This window comes from Osmerus eperlanus, chromosome 5 (assembly GCF_963692335.1).
Source record: "Osmerus eperlanus chromosome 5, fOsmEpe2.1, whole genome shotgun sequence".
NCBI lineage: Eukaryota > Metazoa > Chordata > Actinopteri > Osmeriformes > Osmeridae > Osmerus > Osmerus eperlanus.
This window is the reverse complement of record NC_085022.1, coordinates 13,102,430-13,127,676: the sequence shown is the minus strand read 5'-3', so window position 1 is coordinate 13,127,676 and position 25,247 is coordinate 13,102,430. Positions and strand designations below refer to the sequence as shown.

At 51.4% G+C, this 25,247-nt stretch overlaps 1 protein-coding gene across 1 annotated transcript; it reads right to left on the bottom strand.

The window, feature by feature from the left end:
• Positions 1 to 7,759: 7,759 nt before the first annotated feature.
• On the bottom strand, positions 7,760 to 24,983 carry LOC134021177 (zinc finger homeobox protein 4-like). The gene is made up of 11 exons (XM_062461719.1): positions 24,722 to 24,983; positions 20,853 to 22,536; positions 20,200 to 20,732; positions 19,631 to 19,862; positions 18,686 to 18,790; positions 18,398 to 18,534; positions 18,126 to 18,236; positions 16,488 to 16,599; positions 11,878 to 16,364; positions 11,011 to 11,700; positions 7,760 to 10,842 (listed from the first exon to the last, which is right to left on the bottom strand). Exons 2-11 carry the CDS (start codon positions 22,498 to 22,500, stop codon positions 10,720 to 10,722), a joined length of 8,178 nt encoding a protein of 2,725 aa, XP_062317703.1. The 5' UTR covers positions 22,501 to 22,536; positions 24,722 to 24,983; the 3' UTR covers positions 7,760 to 10,719.
• Positions 24,984 to 25,247: the final 264 nt, after the last annotated feature.

Here is a 25,247-nt window from a genome sequence, read left to right as displayed (position 1 = left end):
CGGATTGACCTGCTGTTTCCATGTGCTGCCATGTACTGTCAATAAAGATCTGTCCTCAGAGAGGTTCTCAGTGGGGAGAAGAAAAAAGAGAGTTGTGGAGAGGAGTGGAGAGGGGAGACAAGAGAAGAGATGGGGAGAAAGGATGTAGAGAGGAGAGGAGAGGAGAGAAGAGAAGAAGAGAGGATAGGAGTGGAGAGAGGAGAGGAGAAGAGTGGAGAGGATAGGATAGGAGAGAAAAGAGGAAGACAGCACACAATGTACAATCCAAACCTCAATTCTTCCGAAAGGTGCACATGTCCACGGCAATGTCTCATTAACACGTATATGTGCACTCACATGCACACACTTGTGCGCGCACCTATAAAACCATAATAACGTCTCCAGGAAAATTAATGGAAAGACAGATTAAAAACTAAGTGAGGAGAAACGGCCACTGGTGTAGCTATTTGCAACTCATAAATCATTCTGACACACCCACGCGCATGAAGACACACACATATACATGCCAACCCCCCCCCCCCCCCAAGAACACACATACATACACACACATACAGAGGAGCATACACACATGCACACAAACATACTGTAATTAACCACAGGCTATTTACTCACTCCTGCTGTAAATTAGACATGCAGACACAGTTATTACATTAGGGGAATCTACCATGCAGAATACTAACAGGAGGAGGGGAGGGGACTAATACACACACGCACACACACACACACATGCACACACAGTCCCTCAGACTGACTGAAATGAGGCAGCAGAGAGGAGAATAGAGGCCCAAGCTCTTTGTTCCCCGCTGCATTTCATTATCAGCAACAGCAGCCCACACCGCTCACACCACATGCACACAACACACACCGCACACAACACACACCGCACACGACACACACGACACACGCGCGAACCTCCCCCTCCCAGCCGGCTGCCTCCTCATGTACCACATTAGGACAGCGAGAGAAATAGAGACACAACGTCACTGCTACTCTCATGGCATCTGGGCTTTGTCAATACCGAACTGCAGTCGGACATTTGTTGTTCAGAGGCCATTGAGACAGCTTTTCCTCTTTCCTTCTGGGCGAGGTTAAAGCACAGTCCTCATTGCAGCCCATGGAAGTAAATTTGAAAGAATGGAAGAGTATCATATAAATGCAGGCAGATATTGATAAATAGTCCTGCACATAGTGTCTTGCATGTCCACCGTTGCTGTATTCATTCCTGCCTGATTATCTCTTTCTCTCTGTTATACTCTCCCTCCATTTTTCTGTCTTCCTGTCTGTCTGTCTGTCTGTCTGTCTCTCTATATATCCTTCTATCCCTCTCTCCCTGTCTCTCTCTCTCTCTTTGTCTCTCTGTCCTCTCATTCTTTCTGTGTCGCTGTTTTCCCACGGTGATCGATAGCTCATTAGAATCATTGACTGTGGTTCATCAGGACCTGTTAAAGTCAAGACCAGAGAGAGAGAGAGAGAGAGAGTGAGTGTTGTGGGTACCCGGTGGATGGAAACTGGAAGAAAGCTATCTAAACAAGTCAGATGTGGCCACTGTTTTCTACATTATTGGAGGACGTTGTGTGTTGCAAGGCTCTGATTCAGTTGGATGTTATGTGTGGCTGTCTCTCAGTCTGACTCAGGGAAGATTCTTACTATGCACCTCACGTGGGTGCCATGGTGTGTTGCTATGGTGATTGCCAAGGGAGCCGGTGGTAATAAAGGTGTTTATCTTAGACAGCAGTAAGGCTTCTCATAGGGTGTCTTGATATGGTCCCATCACACACAGAATTTGTATCACCGGTAAATGAGGGCCACACATGATAGCGCACTCAAACACACAAACACAGAAACAGAGAGAAATACATAAAGGCCAGAACCAGAGGGGTTTTGTTAACAGTCCACACATGCACACACGCACACAAACATACACATGCGCACTCATGCACGCGGGTAGATAACTCCGTGTTCATAACCCTGTTCAAACACTCAACTGTTTATACAGTGTGTGTCTGCAGGCAATGTGAAAACGTGTTTGGAAAGGACACTCCTGAGCTCAGACAGACACCGAAGACGAGAGGAGAGGAGCCGGGGACGATGCCAGCTGCAAAGCCCGGCTGGAGACCAAGAGGCAACCCTGAAAGCTTTGGGGCGAGGTGGAGAAAAGTCTAGTGGATAAGGAGAGTGAGGAAAACAGCATGAAGAAGAAGAGGACGTTGAGTGGAGAGGGTTAAGGGCTGGAGAGGGACAACCGAGAGCAGAATGGGGGATTTCGTTGCTCCCCCTCATTCCCTGCATAAATTTCACACCTCGTTTGCATACCCACAGCATTATGCAGTATACTAATGAAAGTGTTTCCGTTATTGCCAAAATGGGTAGGGTCTTTGTTTGCCGTTAAAAGAGCGTTTACGTGGAAAAACACGAGATTGTGTATCGTCAGGTGGAAGACCGCGTTGTGCAAAGATTTTGCTGGGAGATCAGCCCATAATCACAGCGTTCTGCGTTCCAGCTAAAGCTGGGGCTCAGGAGTGGACGGGGACATGGGGGATGGGGGACTGGGATTGGTTAATTAAAACAACATAAGGGTTTTCTACCAACTCTGGGCTCCATCTCTCTGTGGAATAAAAATAGTCACATTGGAGCTGTGGCAGCTCTACTGTAATTACCTGCACACACAGGACATTCCCTCAGCCAGCAGATTAGAGATGTAGAGGCTAGGTAATGAAGAAGACCGAGCAGAGGATTTCAGAGAGGGGTCAGAAGCCCAGGGTAATCTTGCAAAGATGTCAGAAGAAAATGCAGTAGTTAAGGGGAGTCCGGAAGCGAGAGATAGTTAGGGAGTAGAGAGAGAGAGAAGGAGAGAGAGAGAGAGAGAGAGAGAGAGAGCGCAAGAAACCCATAGAGAGGGAGGAGAGGGAGGGAGAGCAAACAGGGAGGTATGGAGACAGGGGGAAGGGCGAACGAGGGATGAGCTACAAATGAGAGCTATGGCAGCTGCAGGTTGGCACAGTGCCATCCAGTCAGGGCTGGAGCAGGGGCGGGCATGGGCACGGGCGAGGGGGCGAGGCGGATAAGAGAGGAAGAGGAACGGGGAGGACCATAGACAGACCTCCATACTGCTACACTTGGATCATCACAGACAGACTGGCCACTCAGAGAGGGAGAGAGACCCGAGGTTGAGATGGAGGAGGATGGAGAAGGAGAAGAATGTGGATGGAGGGATGAATAGAATGACAAACGGCGAATAATTTGAGGCTTTTGGTCGGGTACGGCGAAGACCGTTGATGCCAACCGGGAACGGTGCCAATGTAGACGGGTCCTCCGCCGCCATCCCCTTTCTCCGTCCCTCTTATTGCCCACGTCGGTGCCAGCTTGTGGGTGCTGATGCCAACCAGAGCCCTCAGAGCTGAGGGCAGAGACAGCGGACTCACCTTGGAGGACTTGGCACCACTCAGCGTTTGTTTGTTTGTACGCTGAGCCACAAGAAGGTGCCCGGGCAACCGTTGCCAGCGGCTCAGCTATGGCATCTTTTCAGGTTCGGCGAGGACAGAGAAAGATGGCATCGTGCCAAACCGAGATAACACACTCTTCCATACCCATACAGTGGCTGGAGCTCCCAAGGCGCTTTCGATGGATTCCGCGATGGCATTTCTTCCGGGGGTGAAAAACAAGCTGACAGAGACATGGCAGGGTGCCAACGTCAAACTAGCAGACAGCCACAGGCTCTACCAGATGCGTATAGAAAACTGTGCCACACACACACCACATGGTCGCGGAACGTTCGGAACAGGCTGACGAATGCGACTGAAGTCCAAGGCGGGCAAGCGGGATGAGACATGTATGTCCGCTGTGCCAACACGGCTAGCTAGCCCGCGGCTGTTCATGCTATGGCACAGCCGGGCACAGCTGGAGAAGGAAGGAGATGGATGGTCATCTGGGCCATCAACTGCATGAGCCCTGTTTCCAGGAGAGGAGGAGATGTGAGAGGGAAGGAGAGACCAGGGAGGATGTGGAGATAGAAGAGGAAGAGGAGTCAGCACTGATGCACACTGACAGGAATGAATGGGTCTTAAAGGGATCCTCTACAGACTTGCCCGACTTAAAGGGAGAGGGGTGTCTCCTGCCAGTCAGACTGCTGCAGGCACCAGGGGCGGGCGCGTGTCTGGGCATCCCATCGACGCCTAATTAACAGACACACACTAATTTCAACAGCCCATCATAATTAGTGATTTAATCGCTCGTCAACGCTTTTATTATATGATTTTTTTTATCGCGCCTCATAGTTGGATACGAGCGGATATGCTAATTCTCTGTTTCTGGCAACCAAGGAGCATCCAGCCCCGCTCTCCCTCCCCTCATTCCTTCCCCCTATTCGTCCTCCCTTCATCCTTGGCTCCAGACTCCAGTGGGATCTTAATTAAGAATGGGCTTCATTATGCAAATGGAGTACAATAAACGACGGAGGAGGCGGAGCCAGATTCACACTGCAATGAAGAGAGCATTGGAGGAGGGAAAACAGAGAGGGGGGGGGGGTCGACACGATCCTTCTACCAGCAGATTGGTGTTGCCTCTGTTTAACATCAAACCGTTCACAAAAGTGTGTGTCGTAGTATGCTACGTATCTCCGATCAATAAGGAAGGAGCAAAACCTTCATTTGAGTTTCACCCTTTTGGTCTCCACTTTCACCACCATCCATGGAAGAGTCCAACAAGAGTCTAAATGAGACCAAGCCTGTTTCTCCGGCTGGATGTAGAGCCTGTAGCAGGAAAAATACTGTGATGGACTGGAGACATAAAGACTAATTTTCAGCTGCGTGTGGATGGGGGGAGATAGGGGGACAGACAGACACACTGACTGGAGCCTGAGCACGGCAGGGAACTAATGTCATCTCAGTTTAATCATCGCACGGGATCACGGGGTTCATGCAAATTCATTTGCATATCATTAAACAGAGAGAGGTTATGTGGTGCGGGCTGCTGAAAAGGGATTGGATGAGGAGAGAGAAAAAGGCAAATGGAGGGGACTCGTTATTAAACAGCAATGTTTTATAGTCTGCCAGCCGATTCATTTAATTTGGGCGTAATTAAAATGTGTCAGACTCAATCAGTCATTCCAACAGGGGTCCTATCAATGTCTCAGGCTAAGAGAGGACAAGCATTGTATAAAGGGCTGAAAACTCACCAATAACCTATTCACTATGTTCATTACCTGGTTGTGATTATCGAAACATTCCATTGGCCTAAATGAATAATGTAATGGGACTTTTCAAATGTCTTCCTGAGTGACTAGAGGTGATGCCTCCTTTGGCTAGTGCAGGAGTGGAATATATTTTATTCAGGCAAGGCATATCTACGTTGCCTTTGTGACCCTACATGTCTATGTGTGTGTACGTGAAGGTGTGTGTGATTCTCTTTAGCATAAGTGATGTAATTAGTAATGCCTTTCACATGCAGATCAGTTGAACAACATGACAGTCGCTCAAAGCTGACACGCGCGCGCGCGCACACACACACACACACACACACACACACTCGCGCACACATGACTGCACCCCCCGTGGTGGTGATTCTGTTGTCTGTGGGCAGAGGGTGTAAAGATTAACATAATTCAGCTAATAAGTGTGAGTAATATTCACACAGTGACGCGTGGCATAGGAACAGCCCTGCTGATGCTCATTTGTATCTCATTATGGATGTAAAGTACTGAGTGGGTGTGGGGGGGGGTCAGATGTGTGGGTGTGCTTCTATGGAAGGGGGTCACAAAAAGCACAGAACAGAATCATAAAAATGAGTGTTATGACAATGGAGAATGAAAACACCATCTTTATGGACTGATTGTATCGACCCTGCGTGGGGATACACAGACTAGAGGACAAAGAGAGAGAATCCAAAGGCGTTTTACAGCTCTTATCGTCCAGCTCCATGTAGGATGTTGGGGAAAGGCAATAAATACAGTATGTGAGAATGTTCCGTTAAAAAGCACATTCTTACTGTTTAACTACATGGATATATAGTATATATCCCTGGAATCATGTGCTGAGAATCTGTTTCTGCTCCAGAAAGTTCCTATTATAAATAGACTCTATTTGAAGCTACCAGGGAAGCTCTCTCTCATGATTGATTAGTATGGCCTGACGACCATTAAAAAGTCATTTAAAAGATGGATAGGGACCACATCTCCAAATAAAAACCACTTTATACCTGATGAAGTGCTGAACAAACTCTCCTTCAAAGACATTTACTGATTACTGTCCTACAGTATAATATGTGAGTGTGTGTGTCTGTGTGTGTGTGTGTTAGAGAGTGTGTATATTCTGAAAGTATAACAGCAGAGTAATCAGACACAGAGCATTCTCGGCAGATGTGACCTGTCATGATTAAAAATCACAACTTTGTTGAACAGAGGCGTCAACGAATACAAATGGTCACTGTCGATGTCTACCAAGCCATACTACCTGACCAGACATGCATATGCATAGCACACACAGAGATTGAAATCTGATAGCACACGGTGCAATACTGGGTCTGGAGTCTTATCATGTGAAACAGAACTGTGCGTGTGCAATTGCTGCCCTTTCCCTTTAACTGGGAGCTCAGCCGAGGAACTACGCTCTGGGACTCATGCATAAACATGAGCTGGCCTTTCAGCTCTCTCCTCACATAACCAATCTAAATCTAAATGAGCCCCCACCCCCCCCCCCACCCCCACATCACAGATACACCAGCAGGCAATGATATTACACCCCCCCCCCCTCCACACCCCCCTCCCATCCCCCATCAACCCCCAGCGTCACATATACACCAGCAGGCAATAATTTCACGCCATCCCTCAAGCCCACCCCCTGTACCCCCCTTTTTGCCGCAGCCCCACCAGCTGCAGAGTACTCATTTGATTAAGAGGGGGAGTGTGGGGGGATCACTTTATCAGGGTGACTTCCCAAGATGGCTATCAGCCACATGACCATCTCTGTCCCTCTGCCCCCTCCACACATTCACTTTGCTTTTGTTCTCAGTTCAGTCAAGAGCCTCACCATTCTCTCCAAATCCCGCCCCCCCCCCCCCCCCCCCCCCTCGAACAACCAACAAGGCCCCATGCTCGTATCCCCCCTCTCTGTAGTACTATCCGCACAGGCTCCTACCAGCTAGCAGGGTCCTCACTGGGGCTGAGAGATAACGGGCTGGCGATCCGGGAGGAGATGAGACAGACGTTCACGGATGACTAGTGTGCATCTCCGTGTGCGAGGACTCCTTTCACATGTGACTGACCTGCACCTGCACCTGCACCGAGCCCCCGTGGGGCTTTCCACTCCAGAGATGTGAAGGATGAAAATGTCTCTCTCTCTCTTAAATGTGCTGCATGGTGCAATTTTCATCAGCTCGGGCAGGGTCGTAAAACACACCATCATCATCAGCGGCAGGAGCAGTAGTGTAATTCATCCGAGGTCGTTAATATTCATCATATCATTTAGTCACAAAAGAAACTCATCTGGCTGAATGTCACACACGTAATTAATGAAGTGACCCCAGAGGTCAGGGATCCATTCACCAAACGCCTTACACACATCAGCGAGTTACACACACACTGCACAACATGGGCTTCACACACACACACACACGCACGCACAACCAGTTTACCCTTAAATCAAAAGACACACAAAGCCACATATAAGAGCGGTCACATAAGCGCACATAAAATCCTGGCGTGCACCCTCCCACAAACACGAGTCCCTCTGCCTTTCAGACACAGATAGATGAAGCAGACATGCACCAAACCAGACTTTATTTAGCTCTGTGGCATAGGGGGGGGAGGGGAGAAGCACACACCAGTGGGGTACGGGGGGGAGGGGAAACACACTAAACCACGGGAGCAAGACATAGGGACAGGTGCACATCACAGGTATCTTTTTGGTCATCATCACTATGGCAACAACATCTCCAGAAAAAAGAAAATCATAGTTAATAGCTGGGTCTACAGTAGTATAACAGAGACTCTTCATCTAGAGGACCCAATATTTACATCTTACAGTCACTAAGACCCCCGGGAATGCAGATGAAAAGGAAATAGAAAATAATTTGTATACAAAAACTGTCTTGTGGTATTTGGAATGCACATTTCTGTACAGAAGTAAGATCATTGGTATTGTAGTAAACATTGGTTTGTTAAGGAGCAAAAACAGAACAGAGTCAGTCAGTCAACAACCTTTGGAAGGCTAGCTGTGGTGCCAGACCAGCTCTGCATTCTGCTAGTACCCCATGGCTGTCTGTTTGGGCCTCCAGCATGGAGACGTGGAAGCTACAACACATGGACAGCAGCCTAGTGGAAGGAGGAGGGCCGGACTTGGTCAAACCTGTCACAGCAGTGACTATGCAGTTTCTAATCTGCTGCTTCAACACAAGTTATCCTGAAAACTGGAAGCATCTTTCTCCGACAAACAAACAGGTCTTTTGACGAGCTCGAACACATTTCTACCACAGGACAGATGGCATAACTGCAGGTTTGACTAAGTTGAGGCCTACCAGAACAGAAGGGCAGGTTATTGACAGTGTCACAGGTATATTACTATAGTTTGTCGTCATTAAAGCCTAGTGGTAAAGCCAACAGAGCATGCATCTCTCTACAGTATCAGTATTAACTACAGTACATTAGCAGCAAACTGGACTTCCTTATTAAGGGCTGAATCGCAACACTATGGTAGAGAAAAAGTTTGAAAAAATTACATTAATATTAGGGAGGTAAAACCGCTATTTTACAGACCTTAATGGCTCTTGAGGGGGTTTGGCTGGGTGGGGTCTGGCTGTGGGTTTAGGTTTTGGTCTGGGGTCTGGGTTGGGGGGGTTTTGGTTACACAGTCTCCAGTGTGCTTATTGAGAGGCATTAACAGTAGCTCAGATACAGGGACTCCAGCCTTCACCAGAAACAGCAGTACATCATCAAGTAAACAATAGCTTTCTTGTAGGTCGTATGCACCTATATGGTTAAAGTATTATTACGTCTTTGGATCTTGTCTTAAAGCATTAATTATTGTATTAGCTACAGTATTATTGTTATCATTATTACAGTCATTATAATACTGGCAACAGATGACAGAGAAGGAGAGAGAAATAAAAGATAGAGGGAGAGAGAAGTTTTAAATGCACATAAACATCAATAACATCCAAAGTTTTTCTGAGGCAAGTCTGTCTGTGGAGACAGTAGAAAAACGCCCAATGTTCAAAACATCCAAGTCTTGAGTCAAGCATACAAAAGCTAAATACTGTACATTAACCCCTCGTCACACCGTGGAATCCATTCAGTTAATCACTTTTCATGTAACAACCCATTTCTCAGAGGTCCAAAGCCCTGATCTCTGGCATGGAGAGGTGGTTTGCAGAGGTAATAGAACTTGCGTAGTCTAAGGACTCGTCACATCTCAGCTGTTTAAAGAACAGAAGGCTGTATATTATTAGGACCACATACTTGTGACAGAGATCAGGTGAGCTGTTGACCTGAGAATAGAAGACATTACACTAAATCACATTACATCAGTAAGCCATTGGTAGTCAAACAGGAGTAACAGGCAAACCCTTGCCTAGACATATCATAAAGCTGTCATCATATTCAGACTCGAAGGATCATTGAAGCATGACAGTTAATCTCAATCAATAAGATCTATAACAAGAAACAAATACGAAATACACACAATTTTGGGTCGAGTTTGGTTAAAGTTTCAATGTATATGGTTGAGTGCTTTAAAAAAATAGCTTGCCCTGTACAAGACAAACTGGCCTTTGCTTTCTGTGCTATTTGGGTTGGGAGGATCGACTGAAGGAACAGACAGTGTACATGTACAGTAGAAGACTTATCATTGGCTTGAGAGGGCGGAGCTGCATTTAAGCACCATGACAGTCTATTGGTGCTCGGCTATGCCAGCTTCAGCTCTCACCCAATCACTGGACAGACATATGCGCTGCAGCTTGATATTAATAAACCAGCATGTTGAAAAACAATCCTCGGACATGTACAATTTTGGTTACGAGCTTTGGAATTGGAGTCAGTCTTTACAAAAGCTCTTTGTGAATACATCAGTCCATTTTCAAGGTTCTTTTTCTTTAACTGCTTTGCTTTTCTCAAGTTTTGACTCTTGGGAGTTCTCTTTTTTTCTTTAAAACAATGTCAAATATTTACATTAAAATCTCTTTGACAATCTCTTTGACAGCCTTTGCGGGGACTGCTCCTAAATGCTACACAGCAACCTGACAATGCCGTCTTTGAAAAGGGGGGTGGGGGGGGGGGGAAGGAAAGGGGGGTTGAAGGGAGAGTGGGAAGTCTGCCATGCAGACGAAGAGGTAGAGAGGATAGCTTGGGGCTAGCGGAGCGAGGTCAAACACTGGTACAATGGTCTTTGGCCTCGGAGGCATCCGGTCGGTCGGTTTGGTTGAACAGCGGAGTTGGCAAGGTGGCGGGGTAGGGAGAGGGCTGGTGACAATGGTACTTGGTAGGGGAGTTGGGCTGGGCTGGAACATTCTCCATTAGGTTTTGGAAAAAGGAGGGGGGGGGGGGGGGGGGGAGTTGGGAAAGTGCCTGCTGCTGGCTCAAAGCGCTTCTCTTTGGGCCTCTGGGGTTTTGTGTCTTTGGGGTGCTGAGGATGGAGGTTTGGCAGCATGGATGGAGGTCGCTCCCACTGGCTGGGGGGGAGGGGGGGGTTAGGAGGGACAGCCTTGTTCGTCTGGGGCAGCGATGCACCCTACCTAGGCTCTGTCTCTCTCCCCAGCCCGGGCAGTCAGCTCCATCTGATCCCTCTCTCCTGTGGCCGGCTCGTTGCTCAGGCTCCGGGCCCTCTTCTCCTTGGCACGGGCATTTTGGAACCACACCTGGAGGAGAGGCATGCTTACAATAAACATTGGCTGTACTTCTATGGCGATCACAGTCAAGGACTATCCCCCCCCCCCCCACCCCCCCAAAAAAATAGTTTCAACGGTTTCTATTTTCATAGGATAACCATTCTCTCAACCAATGTCGTTACGGGAGTGGAGCCTCACCTGGACCACTCTGCGTGCCAGGCCCAGGTCCTGGCCCAGGGCCTCACACTCCAGTCTGCTGGGCGTGCGGTGGTTCCTGTAGAAGGCCCGGAGCTGGAGCACCTGGAGGTGGCTCATGTGGGTCCTCTGGCGCTGCTGCTGGTTCTGGTGGTGGTGCCGCTGGGCCGGCTTGTCCCCCCAGGCGGAAGTGGCCGCACCCGAGGCCTCGGGACTCGGGGAGGCGGGGTCCGCCAGGCTGGAGCCCTCCTCACAGCCGTACTCCTCCTCCGCCCCCTCGTCCACCTCCTCCTCATCTTCGTCCTCGCCCTCTTGGTTGTTCAGGTCAAAGGCTAGAGAGTCAGAGGTCAGGGCTGCATTGCCAGACTCTTGATCTCTGGTGTTGGTGAGGGCCCCAGAGCTGGGGGGAAGAAAGGGCGACATGGAGGAACACTGCCTTTCCCCGTAGGCGTAGCTAGACAGATCCCCAAAGTTACCCAGGGGCGCAGCACCCATGGGCAGGCTGTATCCAACCCTCTCGGCCTCTGCCCCGTGACGTGACCTTATGTGGGCGTCCAAGGCACTCCTGACCTTGAAGAGAGCCCTGCAGAAGGGGCAGCGGAGGTGGTTGTGACTCAAACTCAGCCCCGCACCAGCACCTAGAGACCGGAACTGGCCCTTCCTCTCTCTGGCTCGGGTGTTCTGGAACCACACCTGTACAGAGGCAAACAAACACACAAACGCCTTCATTTTCCCCACGCTGCATGTTGTCATAGAAATAACACCCATGCAGCGCATCGAAACATGAGACTGATAAGACTTGTAGATACCACGACATAAGACTGGAAGTCTCTATTCTACGTAGGCGGGAGTTAGCGTGAGTGCAGCTACCTGAACCACGCGTCTCCCCAGGCCCACGTCGCGGGCTATGCCCTCCAGGACCCCCCGGGTGGGGTTGGAGTCCAGGCTGTAGCGCTGGTACAGCACCTCCAGCTGCTCGGGAGTGATGGTGGTCCTCTGGCGCTTGTCCCTCCTCTGCTCTTCGTCCCGCTCCCTCGAACCCGCCTCGCACCCCTGTCGGACCTCCGGCGCCACTTTGGAACCTTGCTTGGGCGAGGGAAGCGAGGGGTGGGACAGGTTGGCGAGGGCGTGGGTGCCGTGCGCGAGGTTGGCGTGCGCGCTGCTCATGTGAGACATCATGTGGTGCGTGTGGCCAGGGTGCATCTGGGACATGGCCCCTGAGAGCAGTTGGCTGGTCAGAAGGTTTTGACTGGGGTGGAGCAGCATGTAGGGCAGGGGAGGACGGTCGCTGAAGCCCGGGTGGAGGAGCTGGACCTGGGACTGGGCTGCCAGGAGGTGCCTGGTCTGGTGCTCCTGCCACAGCTGGAAGGAGGGCAGGGATGTAGGGCAGAGAGAGCACTGGAACTGGGGCTGGGCTTGTGCCTTGGTCTGGGGTTGGGCCTTGGACTGTGGTGGGTGGGAATCTGTGGGAGACCCTGGAGGGGGGAAGAACTTGGCTGGGGCTGGTGGGGGAGAGTGGGGGATAACTGGGGCTGGAGCAGGGATGGACCTCTGTAGAGCTGCAGGGCTGGACTGAGACCCAGAGTGGGAGGTGATGCTTGGCTTCTGGGGAGAGAAGTCGGAGCCGAGCTGAGGAGTCTTTGGTCGTTTTTCGGACGGGGTCTCTCTTCTCTGTGACCGGATCTCCGAGTCTAGGGCCTCACCCTCCACCTCTCGGGTCTTCTCAGCTGTAGATGGGGTTTTGAAATCCGCATCTCCGGGAAGGCTCGACTCCACTTCGTCTCGAGTGCATTCCTTGTCAGTGTGGGGAGGGTGAGGTGTGGCGTGGGGGTCAACGGGAATAGGAGTGATACCAGGGGAGTCAGAGTGGGCATAGTACTCGTAGGCGAGGTCCATCGAGTTCTCGTTCTGGCTGTCGCACTGGCCTTCGTCATCGTCGTCGCTCTGGTCCCGCTTGCGTGGGCGGCCTCTCTGGCTGTTGGTGCCGTCTCCGCGGTTCCTGTTCGCCCCCTCTTCGGGTCGTTCCTCTCTCCCTCCGTCGCTCCCCCTCTCCTGGGTTTTGCGGGCTCTCTGCCGGGCGTTTTGGAACCACACGACGATGACCCTGTTGGGGAGGGAGAGCAGCGCAGAGAGCCTGTCGTACTCCTCCTCTCTGGGGTAGGGGCTGGCCTCAAACACCCCCTGCAGGGTTTCCAGCTGCTGCTCAGTGAAGCGAGTGCGAGAGGACCGGCGGCTCCTGTGGTGCTCCCCCCTGGGGGTCTCCTGTCTCTGGGGCTGGGAGGGGTGTTGGGCTGCGGGGGCTGGAGACTGGGACAGTGGGGGGTCTGACTGAGAAAGAGCCGGTGGTTCCTCTCGGGTCTTCTCCAGGGGAGTGGTGGGGGGGTTGCTGAAGTTGTAGGGCGAGTCCTTGTCACGCTGGCGCTCCTTGAACAGGGTGTTGCGGAACCAGTGTTTGATGACTTTGTGAGGGAGGCCGGACAGGGCGGCCATCTTGTTGATCTGTTCGTCACTGGGCAGGCTGCTGATGTTGAAGTGCTGCCTCAGGACGTTTAACTGCTCCTCCGAGATACGCGTCCGCGCCCTTTTATTTTGGCCTGACAGTCCTGGGCTCAGCTGGGGTTGTTGACCTAGCAGCGCAGGGCTGAGTTGGGGTTGTTGTCCCAGCAACGCTGGACTTAGCTGGGGTTGTTGCCCTAGCAACACAGGGCTGAGCTGAGATTGGTAGAACTTGGTGAGGTCAGAGTTCAGGCCAGGGTCCATGGTGGAGAGCATGGCCTGGGACTGGAGTGCCATGGACTGCATCATAGCAGGGGAGAGCAGAGGGAGGTCTATGGGGAAGGGCATAGGGGGTATGGGGAGACTGGGTAAGGGGAGGAGGGGTAGAGGTATGGAAGCTTTGGGCTGGGGTGCAGGTGGAGAGGAGTCTGAAGGGGTGCTTGGGACCGCGGCCTCCTGCTGGGGAGAGCTTTCTGGGTGGGAAGGTGATGGAGGAGGAGAGGGTGTGGCTGGCGCAGGAGCTGGAGTTAGGGCTTTGGCTGGAGATGGAATGGAGGCTGGGGCAGGGTGTGACAGGGGCTTGGGTGGGGATGCGACCGTCTCCAGGTCTGGAGTTGGACTTGCGGCAGGGGCAGCCTTCTCCACAGACATGGTGTGTGTGAGCGGGTAGAGACGGTCATACTTGATTCTGTACTGCCTGGAAAAGCTTTCCAGCATAGTTGGAGGCAGAAGCAGCTTGTGCACATACTCCTGGTGGCTCTTTAGCACCAGGAAATCCGAGAAAAGCTTCCCACATTCTCCACACTCCCTCTCCTCCAGACATCCTTTCACCTCGCCGTTCTCCGCTTCCTTCCCGCTCTCCTCCGGGCAACGTTCCGTCTCTCCGTTTTCCAGTTTGCCGTTCCTCAAGTCGCCCTCCGACTGTCGCTCCAGCCGTATGTTCTCACAGTCCTCCTGCCCCCCGGCTTGTGGCTGTTCAGGAGTCCTCTGCATGCCCTGGGTGTACTGCAGGGCCAGCTCATAGCCGAAGCTCCCCAACAGAGCTCTGAAGGCCCCTCCACTCACAGCAGCATAGGGCACCCTGGGAGGAGGACAGCTCGAGTCACCGCGGCTGACCGAGGAGCCAAGATGGCCGACACGTGCCTCTCCCTCCTCTGGCTCTCTCTCAGTCTTGACTTTCACTCCTTCTTCGCCCTCTTCCCCTGGGCTCGGTGCTCCGTGTCTCTGGTCCGTGCAGGAGTAGCCGTCTGCTGCTTCACATGGGGGCTCCTGAGGACGTTCGGTTGGGTTCGGGGCAGGGCTCTCTCTCTTGGCTTCACCACGAGGCTGCTCCGAGTCCGGGGAGGGGGCAGAGGCAGTCTGCCTCGTCTCCGGGCCTTTAGGGGTGAAATCTGGGCTGAGATTCAGCTCGCCAGAGAGGTAGAAGGGCAGAAGCAGCTGCTGCTGCAGTGAGAGGAGGCTGTCTGGACTGATGCTGAAGTGCTGCTTCATGAGCGCCTCGGGGCCCAGGGAGAAATGCTGGAGCAGGGCTGGGTTGAAGAGCTGGGACTGGAGCAGGCTGGTGTGCTGCTGGAGCTGGGCCTGAGCCTGCGCTAGCTGCTGCTGCTGCTGCAGCAACATCAACGTCTGCTGGCCTCTGGTCGCTAGCAGGTCTGCTACTCTCCTCTTGGCATGGAGACTCTCCGTTTGACCTGAGAGCTTCCCGTGGCTGTCACACCGTGAGCTGAGGCCTGCTGGGGAGGACAGGGAGGGGCTCGCTGGGCCGAGCCCCCTGGAAGACTCTTCTCCTCCCCTGGGCAGGGGGCTAGAGGCTGCGGCCCGGGCCGAGGGTGGAGCAGGGGTTTGGGCTGAGGACTGCGGCGCCTGGGTCTGGGCTGCACGGGCACGGGACTGGTGGAGGACCGAGCGGAGGTGAATGTCCAGGGTGGAGCTCTGGCTGTAACCCACCCCGCACACCTTACAGCGGTAAGGTCTGGGGTCGGCGCCGCGAGGAGCATCGGTCTGCAGCGGGCCAGAGTCTTGCTGGGCCCGCCTGGCCCGGTGGAGGTGGGAGACGGAGTTGTAGTGGACCAGGAGGATGGTTTTCTGGGTGAACGACTCGGAACACACGGAGCACTTGTAGGGCCGGGTGGGGTCCATGTAGCGCTCCATGGTGGAACTGGAGCTCCTACGAGGAGGAAGGCTGTGGCTGGGTTCTGACCCGCTCTCCTCCTGCTGTGGTGCTACCGGACCTGGCTCGCTCGCTCCCAGACCGGGCTTTCCTGCCAGCTCTAGAGGATGGTCCTCTTTCTCCACTTCATCCTCCATCGTTTCGTCCCCTCCGCCCTCCCTATTCGGCTCCACGGTCCTCTCCCCACTCATCCCCTCTCCTCCGTCTTCCAGGGCGTCGTCCTTGCCTTCGTCCTGAGCAGTGGCAGGGGGTTGGAGTGAGGCTGTACTCTTCCCCTGGTCTTCCTGGCCTCTCTCCAGGAGGGCGTTCTGCCCGAGGGCCGCCTCCTGTGGGGTGTGTGTGTTGTTCAGGTGCCTCTGAAGGGCTTCTTGGCTGCGGCACTGCCTGGAGCAGAGGGGGCACTCTGTCGCCGCCCTCATGGCGTGGTACTGCCAGTGCACCTGGAGCTTCTCCCGGGTGGGGAACGCCAGGCTGCACTTGCTGCAACGGAACTTGTAGCCGTGGCGATCGGACAGGGCGAGGTCGCCGGGCGGGGAGGGGGGCGAGTGGGGGAGGAGAGTGCTGAGGGACTGAGCGTGGCTGTTGGGGGTGTCAGGTTCGGCTGAGAGCTGTTCCTCGAGCGGGGGGGTGAGGAGGGCCGGCACATGTTTAGGTGTGGTCGAGTCTCGTTCAGGATCCTCCATTAACGTGCCTGGAACACACAATAATAACAGGAGAGTTTTACAGTATTCCAAAATAATACATTTAACTAAGCCATTAAATAATAGAAATTCAAACAAAAACAAAAATAATGTTGTCAAGTAGAACCGCTAACCATTCTTTTGTAGGGAAGAGTCCTTGGTGCTGGGGGCGTTCTGAGGGTTCTGTTGTTGCGGATCCGGTTCTGGGAGGAAGGGACCCTCTGGCTGCTCAGACGATGGTAACACCTGGAGAACAAACGGTCGGAGACGTTAAATGTCAATCTGAATCGGTCCTGGTCACCTCTCTCACTCACGTGCCAATCAAAAACACCATGATGAAAATACGGTTTCATTTCAGTTGTGTTATTTTATATCATATATTATATATGGAGGCCTAATTGGAATAAATTGTATTTAAATGGGTGGACACTGTAATTATACTTTTTTCTGATTCCTTATCATTGTAATAAATTGTAATTGTACTAAATGAGAGATGCTTCTTCTAATTCTGGATCCTTGTACAATATGTGAAAGCACCTAGTGAGAGTGTATGAATATATGGATGCAATACCAAGAACCTGCGTGTATGGAGGCCAATATTTATAGGTGCAGGAGGTATAACTCTGCCCTTGAGCTCTAACGATGCCCTCTAAAAACCCCAGGGGGTTTAATAAAACTTTATTGAACTCAATAATGAATTCTGAAGAAATAAATGATCTGTTCTTATAGGAACAGCCAGTTTTCCGGTTCCAAAGCACTAAACACATATAAACCAGAGAAGCTAGCCTGAGGAGAGGTACAGACAGCTAAGACAGGGATTTACATGACAAAAGTATTCTCGGCATAACAGCTTTATAAGAGACAGAAGCGACACACACCACACAGACACACATGGCCGTTGCAGAGAGACTGAAGGTCAGGTTTAATCTAGAGAGCGTAATTGGAAAGCAAGGTACATAATGGCCATCATCACCTCAGTCTGAATTAATGAACCTCAATTACTATTAGAGAGAGAGAGAGGGGAGAGGGGGAGAAGAGAAGAGAAGGTGCATAAGAAAAAGAGAATGAGACAGCAAGGGGAGATGGAAAGGGAGGGAGGGGTAAGACCAAGAAAGGGAGAGAGAAAAAGATGAGGGGGGGACGCAGGGGAGGCAACCTGGAGAGGGGAAGGGAGGGGTTAAGAACAAGAGGGAGAGAGGGCAAGCGACAGCAAGCAAGCGGGCGGTGGAGGGGGGGGGTAGTGCAAGCGCAGGGAGGGATGAGAGTCAAAAGAGGGGGAGGGGAGGGGCAAGAGTAAAAAGGGTGAAAAGAAGGAGGCAGTGAAGTGGAGGCAGAGCGAGACAAAGGCCACTTAGCATACGGGCTAGCGAGATAGAGCTCGGTGATGTGGATAGATGACCACTCTTTGTTTCCTGGAGAGACACAGGCGAAAATCACGGGGCCCATTTTAGCTTGACTGCACTTCTGCTAATAGAGGGGCTACTTAAACATGCATTATAAAAGCACTGCCTTTCTCCCATTCAAGCGCACTCACATCCCCTGGCAAACCGTTTCTCGTATATTTATATATTTAATACAATGCATACACACATACACGTCCTCAATGCTCAACGGCTTCAAAGGCGACAGTGTGTAGCTGCTTAAACATGCGCTACCTTCTTCTCTAGTGCTTTCTTAATGTAATTGTCTCTGTGTATCTAACAATACCCCACCCCCCATCCTTCCTGCCTGTCTGTCTTTAATAACACACACACACACACACACACACTGACCGTGCTGATGAGCTTATCCACGCAGTCCTGGGCCACACTGTGGAGGTGTGTGAGGTGGTGTCTCAAGTGTGTGTGTGCCAACTTGACCTGGCACAGAGGACACTGGACAAGCTGAGGAGAAAAAGAGAGAGTGAAGGTGGTGTGGGGGTGTCAATCATCCAACTCATGCAAGGCCTCGAGCCCATACACATTTCCAGCACTCCTGCATGGTTTGCTCTAGAGGAAAGTCGTCTGTTACAAAAGGAATGAGTTTCTCTAAAGAAGCCACTAACCTGCTGGTGGGCAGTGTGCTGGTGTGTTCGGGGGCGCTTCGATAGAAGGGGGCTCTCCATCTCTTCCAACCCAGGGGACGGACGCTTAGCTGGGGGCCTCGAGTCTCTCCTCTCCCCATCCTCTCCACTGGTATCATCTACAAAGTGACAACACATTCAGAAGTCTGTACAAGCCAGGGGAAAGGAGCCACTTCAGTCGAATATATGGAGTAAGGGGTTTTAACCGTTGACGTGCCTGTTAAGAGAACGTTATGGTGGCAGGTCTTTCAGTGGCAGGATCCATCTTACCTGTCTCTTTAGTGGCCCGTCTCTCCCCCCAGGTGTCCGTGTCTTTGGTTTTGTCGGATAGACAGTTGGAGTCCTCACTGGAATCTTCCAGATCATTAAAATCTCCTGAGGGGAAAAAAAAAAGAAGAGGAACCTAATGTTATAGAACAAGTCTTGGTGACACAGAACACTGGTCTGACATCGAGTCTCACTCTTCTGATTCACTTTAAACTAGATAATAGGCCTCAATGAGACAGCACTCTCTTTTACTGACACTATTGATCAGGCATTGATTCTCTATTAGAAGCCTGTCTCGGGTCGAAAGGAGTTAATACAGACTTGACACTGATCACTTAATCCAGATTAAATCGAGACAGAGTAGGATTTAAGGAAAGTTGTCTGATGGGTGAATTTGCATCCGATCCATAATCACAGCCTTGTGTACAATATTACAGTTTAAAAACACTGACACATTTGGGGTGGGTTTTATAGCTTCAACGGATACAAAAATCAGCTCAATTGTGATAGGCTTACGGCAAGAATTGATCCCGCTTTGTTCATTAGTATCCACTGATCTTATTGGCCCATTGATTAACAGGTGCTAGTTGACTGTTTTCAGAGGTGATTGGGGATGTAACAAGGATGTATATTGACTAATCAATTGATGCAATCAATATTTGACCAACATGGCCCGTTTCTCCGCTCTCTCTCCATGTCCCAGCTCCGATCTGCCTGGCTTAGCTTGGGGGAGGCTGGGGGAGGCTCTGGGCCCCACGGGACCCTTGTAGAAATGTGTCTCCTACAAGACTTACATCCTCATTAGTATGTGGGGGAAACCTATAAAGCACAACCAGGCACACAATGCGGGCAGGATTCTCCAGCAATTCGAAATCAAAACACACTTCACCCAGCCCCCCCCCCCCCCCCCCCCGCACACACTTAACATGGACGTGTCCCACTGTATACCTGCATCAGGTGTAGAACACTTTCTTATGGTAAAGATGGCCGCCAGCTCCTCCCCTTCCATCAGACCTCCCTCCGTGGGGGGCGGCCGCCCCAGGAGCCCCTCCTTCTGCTGGTGAGCGGCAGAGTGGGTGTGTCTGGTCAGATGGAGCTTGGAGGGGGAGGAGAAGTTACAGGGCAGACAGTGGAGGAGCCAGGAGCCTTCCTCTACAGCACTGTCATACTTCTGCAGAAACTACAGGGAGGAGGAGAGAACGGGATACACAGGCCTCGTTAACATGCGGAGCACCTAGCTGACACGTGGAGCAAAAGTGGCAACGACAAAATTAGCCGAACAATGTTATCTCATCGAGAGTAAGCGGAGGGGGGGAAACATTTTTACACTTCCAGTCGCTAACAAAATAACGACTATAGAGTTCTAAACCTAACGTTGGGCCTTCTTCTGGGGTTAGCATGCGAAGGGTTAGCATATGAATGTGCTCCTAGAACATAAAACACCAGAACCATGTTACACAGACTCGAGCGCTCATGCTACAGCCCCTGGCAGTCAGTGAGTGGATGTGTGTACTGACCTTGTATACTCGCTGACTGGCCTCATGGTGGGAGCCGAGGCAATGCGCCCGGAGTTTTTCCACGCTATTAGTCACATGGTCACACAGGTTACACCTCAGCTGGACGGGGTTTCCCTTGGCAACCAGGTTGGCCTCCTCCTGGCTGGTGGCTCCGCCCTCTCGGATGTGAGCAGCTAGCTGGTACCTGCTGCGGTGTCTGTCTGTCTGGCAGTGCAGGCTGAAGTTAGCCCTGAGAGGGGTGGTGTAGCCACACAGCCTGCAGTGGCAGCCTCCAGCCACTAGGGAGCACCACTCAGACTGGGGCAGAGAGCGAGGGGCGCTCAGGTGCTGCTCCACCGCCTCCATGCGGTCAGAAGAGAAGCAGAAGCACACCAGGCACTGGAACACGGCTTGGGAGAGGGCTGGGGTGGGGGAGAGGGACGGGGGAGGAGGAGGGGAGGGGGACGGAGAGGGGGTGAGGGTGGATCCTAGGGTGGCCGGAAGTTCTGGTACTTGTTGACTGCTCAGCCGCATGGTCAGCGAGAGCTCTCCACCTAGGACACACACACACACAGGACAAGAGGAAACATATGAAGTGTCAGTGCACAACTAAAAGGATTTTATCTAACACCTTCTAAAATAGTTTGAGTTATTTGTGTGTGTGTGTCCCTCACCTGTGCCATTTAGGTGTTTGAGCTGGGTTAGCTGGGGAGTCAGACTCCTGCAGTGGGACAAGTAGTAGCCTCTCTGGAGACGCATCATGTTGTGTGTGTGTTTCTCGCTAGTGGTGTGTATGCGCAGGTTCCGGGCAATGCTGGTCTCGTAGTCACACACGTCACACCGCCACCTCTTGCCCACAGAGTGCGTGGGTGCAGGTGTTGTGTGCTTGGCAGGCGGCATCACAGTGTGGTGCGTGTGTTTGAACGCCTGCTCTTCGGCTGTGTAACCGTTGGACGGGCCACAGTTGTGCGGCGTCTGTTCCGCCTGTGTGAGCGTGTGACCATTGGTGTGTCCTCCCGCTTGAACATTATTGAGGTGCTTGTCTGACTGCATGTGGATGCTGAGGTTGCCTTTAGATGAGGTAGCGTAGTCACATACCTCACAGCGGAAGGGCTTGTACCCGCAGGCGTACGTCTCCCCTCGGGCTAGGCGAGGATGGGACTGCCCACTGCTACAAAACAAACACACGTCCCTGTTCCCGCCACACACACACTTTCCCTCGGGCCCGCCACACATGCACTGCCCCTCCGTCTCGGGGTGTTTCTCCTTCATGTGGGCCTGCAAGGTCTGCTGGGATTTGTAGTGCCAGTTGCATTTGGGGCACTTGAGCGTCTTGCAGGAGTTGCGGGAGTGCATCAACGTCATGTGGCTGCTGAGTGAATTGGGAGAAAGGTCTTGCTGGAGGTTTTGAAGGACAGCGTCTTCCCTTTCTTTGTTTCTCTCCTCGTCGACTTCGCTCTCACCCGGGCTGTCGTTTGGTTCTGGAGCTTTGGCACCGTCTCCATTGGCAATGGAAGTCTGAGTAACACCTGCCGCCCCGCCTTCCTCAGCATACATACTGGTAGACTCAGGAACCATGAGGGGGAAAGCGAGGGCAGACTGCTGGGATTTAAAGCTCTGAGGAAACCCTGGAGTATAGCCCTGATCTCCCCTCAGAGCGTCTCTCAACTCTGCCTGGCTCAGCGGGGACGGGGAGGAGGAAGTATACGTGAAGTGCTTTGGAGAGGTGGAGGGAGAGGGGGAGAGCTTTGGAGAGGTGGAGGGAGAGGGGGAGAGCTCTGGAGCGATAAAAAGAGAAGGGCGGGGCTTTGGAGAAGTCGGTATTTTGCTGTAGTGTGTACCGTTGGCCATTACAGTGCTGGAGGAAGAGCTGTGCTGGCTCTGTTGAGGTAATAAAGAACATTTGGATTTGGTTTGGCTTTGGTTTGAGATGGCCTCCTCTTGCTTCTCCTCGTCTTCCCCTCCGTCTCTGCTGCCACGGGGCTCTACACACACCGCCTCCTCTCCCTCATCTGCAAACACTTCCTCCTTATCCGTCTCTTTCTCCTCCTCATCCGGGCTCTGTCCACCCCCTCGTTTGTGTCCACCTCCCTCGGTCAGCTCTCCTCCCTGGGTCTCCTCTCTGGCCTCGGACCCCTCTGCGCCCCCCAGCTCTGGCTCCGGCTCAGGCCGGGTCAGGGGCTCTTTGGCAGGGACCGAGGCTGAGGTACGAGAGGACCACCCCACGTCAAGACTCGCCGCCGGGCTCAGGGGAGGAGAGGCCGTCTTTCCCTCCTCGCCTTCCCCTCTCCCTCCACCCCCTCCTCCCTCACAGCTGTCCATTCCAGAGCCTACAGCTGACTGTCATCACTTCTCCACCTGGAGGGGAGAGGCGGGGAGGGAAAAGACAGGAAGGACAGAATCAAGCAGATGACATTACACAACAGTCTCATAGCGGAATATTGATCGGGGTCTATGAGTAGTATCAGTTTAGCTCAGTCTTCACAGGGCACACCACACAACGCCTGGCTACCGAGGGCCTTAGCACTTTAATAGGAAAATCAATAGTCTGAGCGCTAAACTAAGTAGAGGAATGCTGGTAAAGGTTACGCCGGCGGTCTGTGGTATTCCAAAGGGATATGGATGGATTGAACCAAGCATAGAGCGCTCTCTCTCTCTCTGTTAAGGCTGGAAATACCTTTCACACTATGCTTGGAAAGGAGAGAACACCGAGCAACCTTATCCATCTTAGGACAGCCAAGTCAGCAGAATAGCATGTGCGTTACAGGACACCCGTAAGCGACATGAGCAACCCATCCCCGCAACACACACACACACTTAAATTATATCCTCTTTTTTTTTTTTTTTTACATTGTGTACTAATTGGCAATTAAGACAGTACCTAAATGTGGCCACAAAAATGCAATACATCTCACAAATGTTGTTCCACTCATATACCTCCACCCTGATATTTCATAACCTATCTTTCAAACCTCGTGATTATTGTGTTGTACACAATACATAATCAACTCATTGTTTATTACAATCCAAGCAATACTCAAAATGAGCATCTCTCTCCTCCGTACCCCCCCCCTCCCCTTGTCTGGATGATGATGGATGGCACTGGCAGTGGATACAGCGCTCTCTCTCTCTCCCCCATATTGCACCCTCTCTCTCTCCCCCCCCCCCTCTCTCTCTCTCTCTCTCTCTCTCTCTCTCTTTCCCTCTCTCTCTCTTTTTCCCTCTCCCTCTCTCTCTCTCTCTCTCTCTTTCCCTCTCCCTGCATTCAACCATCTCATCACTGACCTCTTTTAATCAAGGGAAGACCTCAATGCACCCTCACCTTCTCCTTCAGCTGCCCCCCCCCCCCACCCCCACCAGCCCCAGCCCTTTCCCTGCAGCACCTCTCCCCCTCCTCCCCTCTCCCTGTGATATATGGCTCATAGCTTCCCTGTGATGGAGCTTTAATGTACTGTGTTTATGTCACAGGGCACAGACCCCTGTCCACTGCAGCTGGCTGCTGTCCTGGCCAGGCCTGAGAGCTTGCAGGGGGTATGCCAGTGAGCCCACCTGCCCGCCCACCTGCCAGCACAGATCACCCCCATCTGATAAAGATTTTCATTTACACTGCAATCAATAACCTGGGTCTATTAGCTATGTAACTATTTATACAAGCATTCCCAGCTCTCCATCGATTCAAAGTACGGGAAACCATTACTTAGGAGTGTGCGTGTGTGTGTTAATTTCTGCTTTGTGCATTCAACATGGATCAGATGGTACACCCTACAACACAATTTACCAATGGATCTCATAATATACAAAACCACAAACGTACTTGTTTAATATACTACTTGTCTACAATAAGGAATGCTACATTTTACTGGATGCATACCAGTTGCAAGTTATTTTGTAGAATTATATTGCACAATACAATTTCTCAATACAGTATGAGGTGAGTGCGTCTGTGACAGTATGCGAGCTACACTGATATTGTATGCGAGCTACTGATATTGTGTGTGACCGAGAAACATATCTGATCAAATTTACATTTCTACCATTTTGTCTTTGATCATTTTGTCTTCGAAATGTCTTTCGTCAAAATAGAGTAGCTAACCGAGGCCGAAGAGAGGAATGACTACTTATTGAAACAATCGTGAAATCAAACAAGACCCCAGAAAGCAGTGCCGAGCATTCCCGTCTTTGAAGGTAGGCTAGTTACTGTTTGATAACAACTACGGTTCTACGATATCGACTGAACAAAAACTAATTGGCAGACACTAAGAACACAAACTCAGCAGCTTGCGTGGACAAAAACAGCATATAAGGCTTTCTATGTCGCCAAGACCGCTGCGGACAGTAGCCTTAAAATGTGTTTACAAAGAGCGACAAAACCACCAGAATGTCTCTTCCGTAAACAGCTCCACAGATTTAAAGGTTTTAGCCTTGTAAGAACGCCAAAAGAAACTACAAAGACGGCTTGAATGCGATCAACTCATGAATACAGTCGCCACAAAACGGCATCTGTTATTGTTAATATAAGATGAATACAAACTAATACACTTACATCTCAGCAGCGGCACGGGTTCCGTGTGCTCTGTGTGTAGTAATCCAGTAAACACGCGTGTAAAACATCCACTTATTCCATTTGGATGGATCTACAGTATTTGTTGACCGAACGAACAGGAGAGAACAGCATAGCGGGGTCCAACTTGTTTGCAAACAGTAAATTAAAGCTATAATTACAGTAAACAGACGATGCGGAGACGGAGGGGGGAGTGCAAGCTCCAGAGGTAGAGTGAATTCTGATCAACGAGGAGAAAAAACACTTGGGTCTTTATTCCTACTAATTAGTTTCCTTCAAAAAATGGCTGAGATTGACGCACTGCGCATGCGCGTCATTGCGCAGACATCGCTAATTAGCCAGTTTGGATCAATAGGATTCCGCGATAGATAGACGGCCGAAAGAGAGAGATGAGATAGGGAGAAAACATTGGAAAAGATAGAAAGCACATATGATATGATAAACAAACAAATCTGCAGATGTCAATATTCCAGCCAGACAATGGAACAAAACCTCAAGTCTAGCTGAG

What these genes read in the sequence shown, in the direction of transcription:
- LOC134021177 (XM_062461719.1), bottom strand. Translation starts at nt 22,500, where the DNA reads ATGGACAGCTGTGAGGGAGGAGGGGGTGGAGGGAGAGGGGAAGGCGAG. An exon ending in CCAGTCAGCGAGTATACAAG is followed by an intron (nt 19,863 to 20,199) that starts GTCAGTACACAC and finishes TCCTCCCTGTAG; the next exon opens with TTTCTGCAGAAGTATGACAG. An exon ending in GTGTTCTACACCTGATGCAG is followed by an intron (nt 18,791 to 19,630) that starts GTATACAGTGGG and finishes TTTTCCCCTCAG; the next exon opens with GAGATTTTAATGATCTGGAA.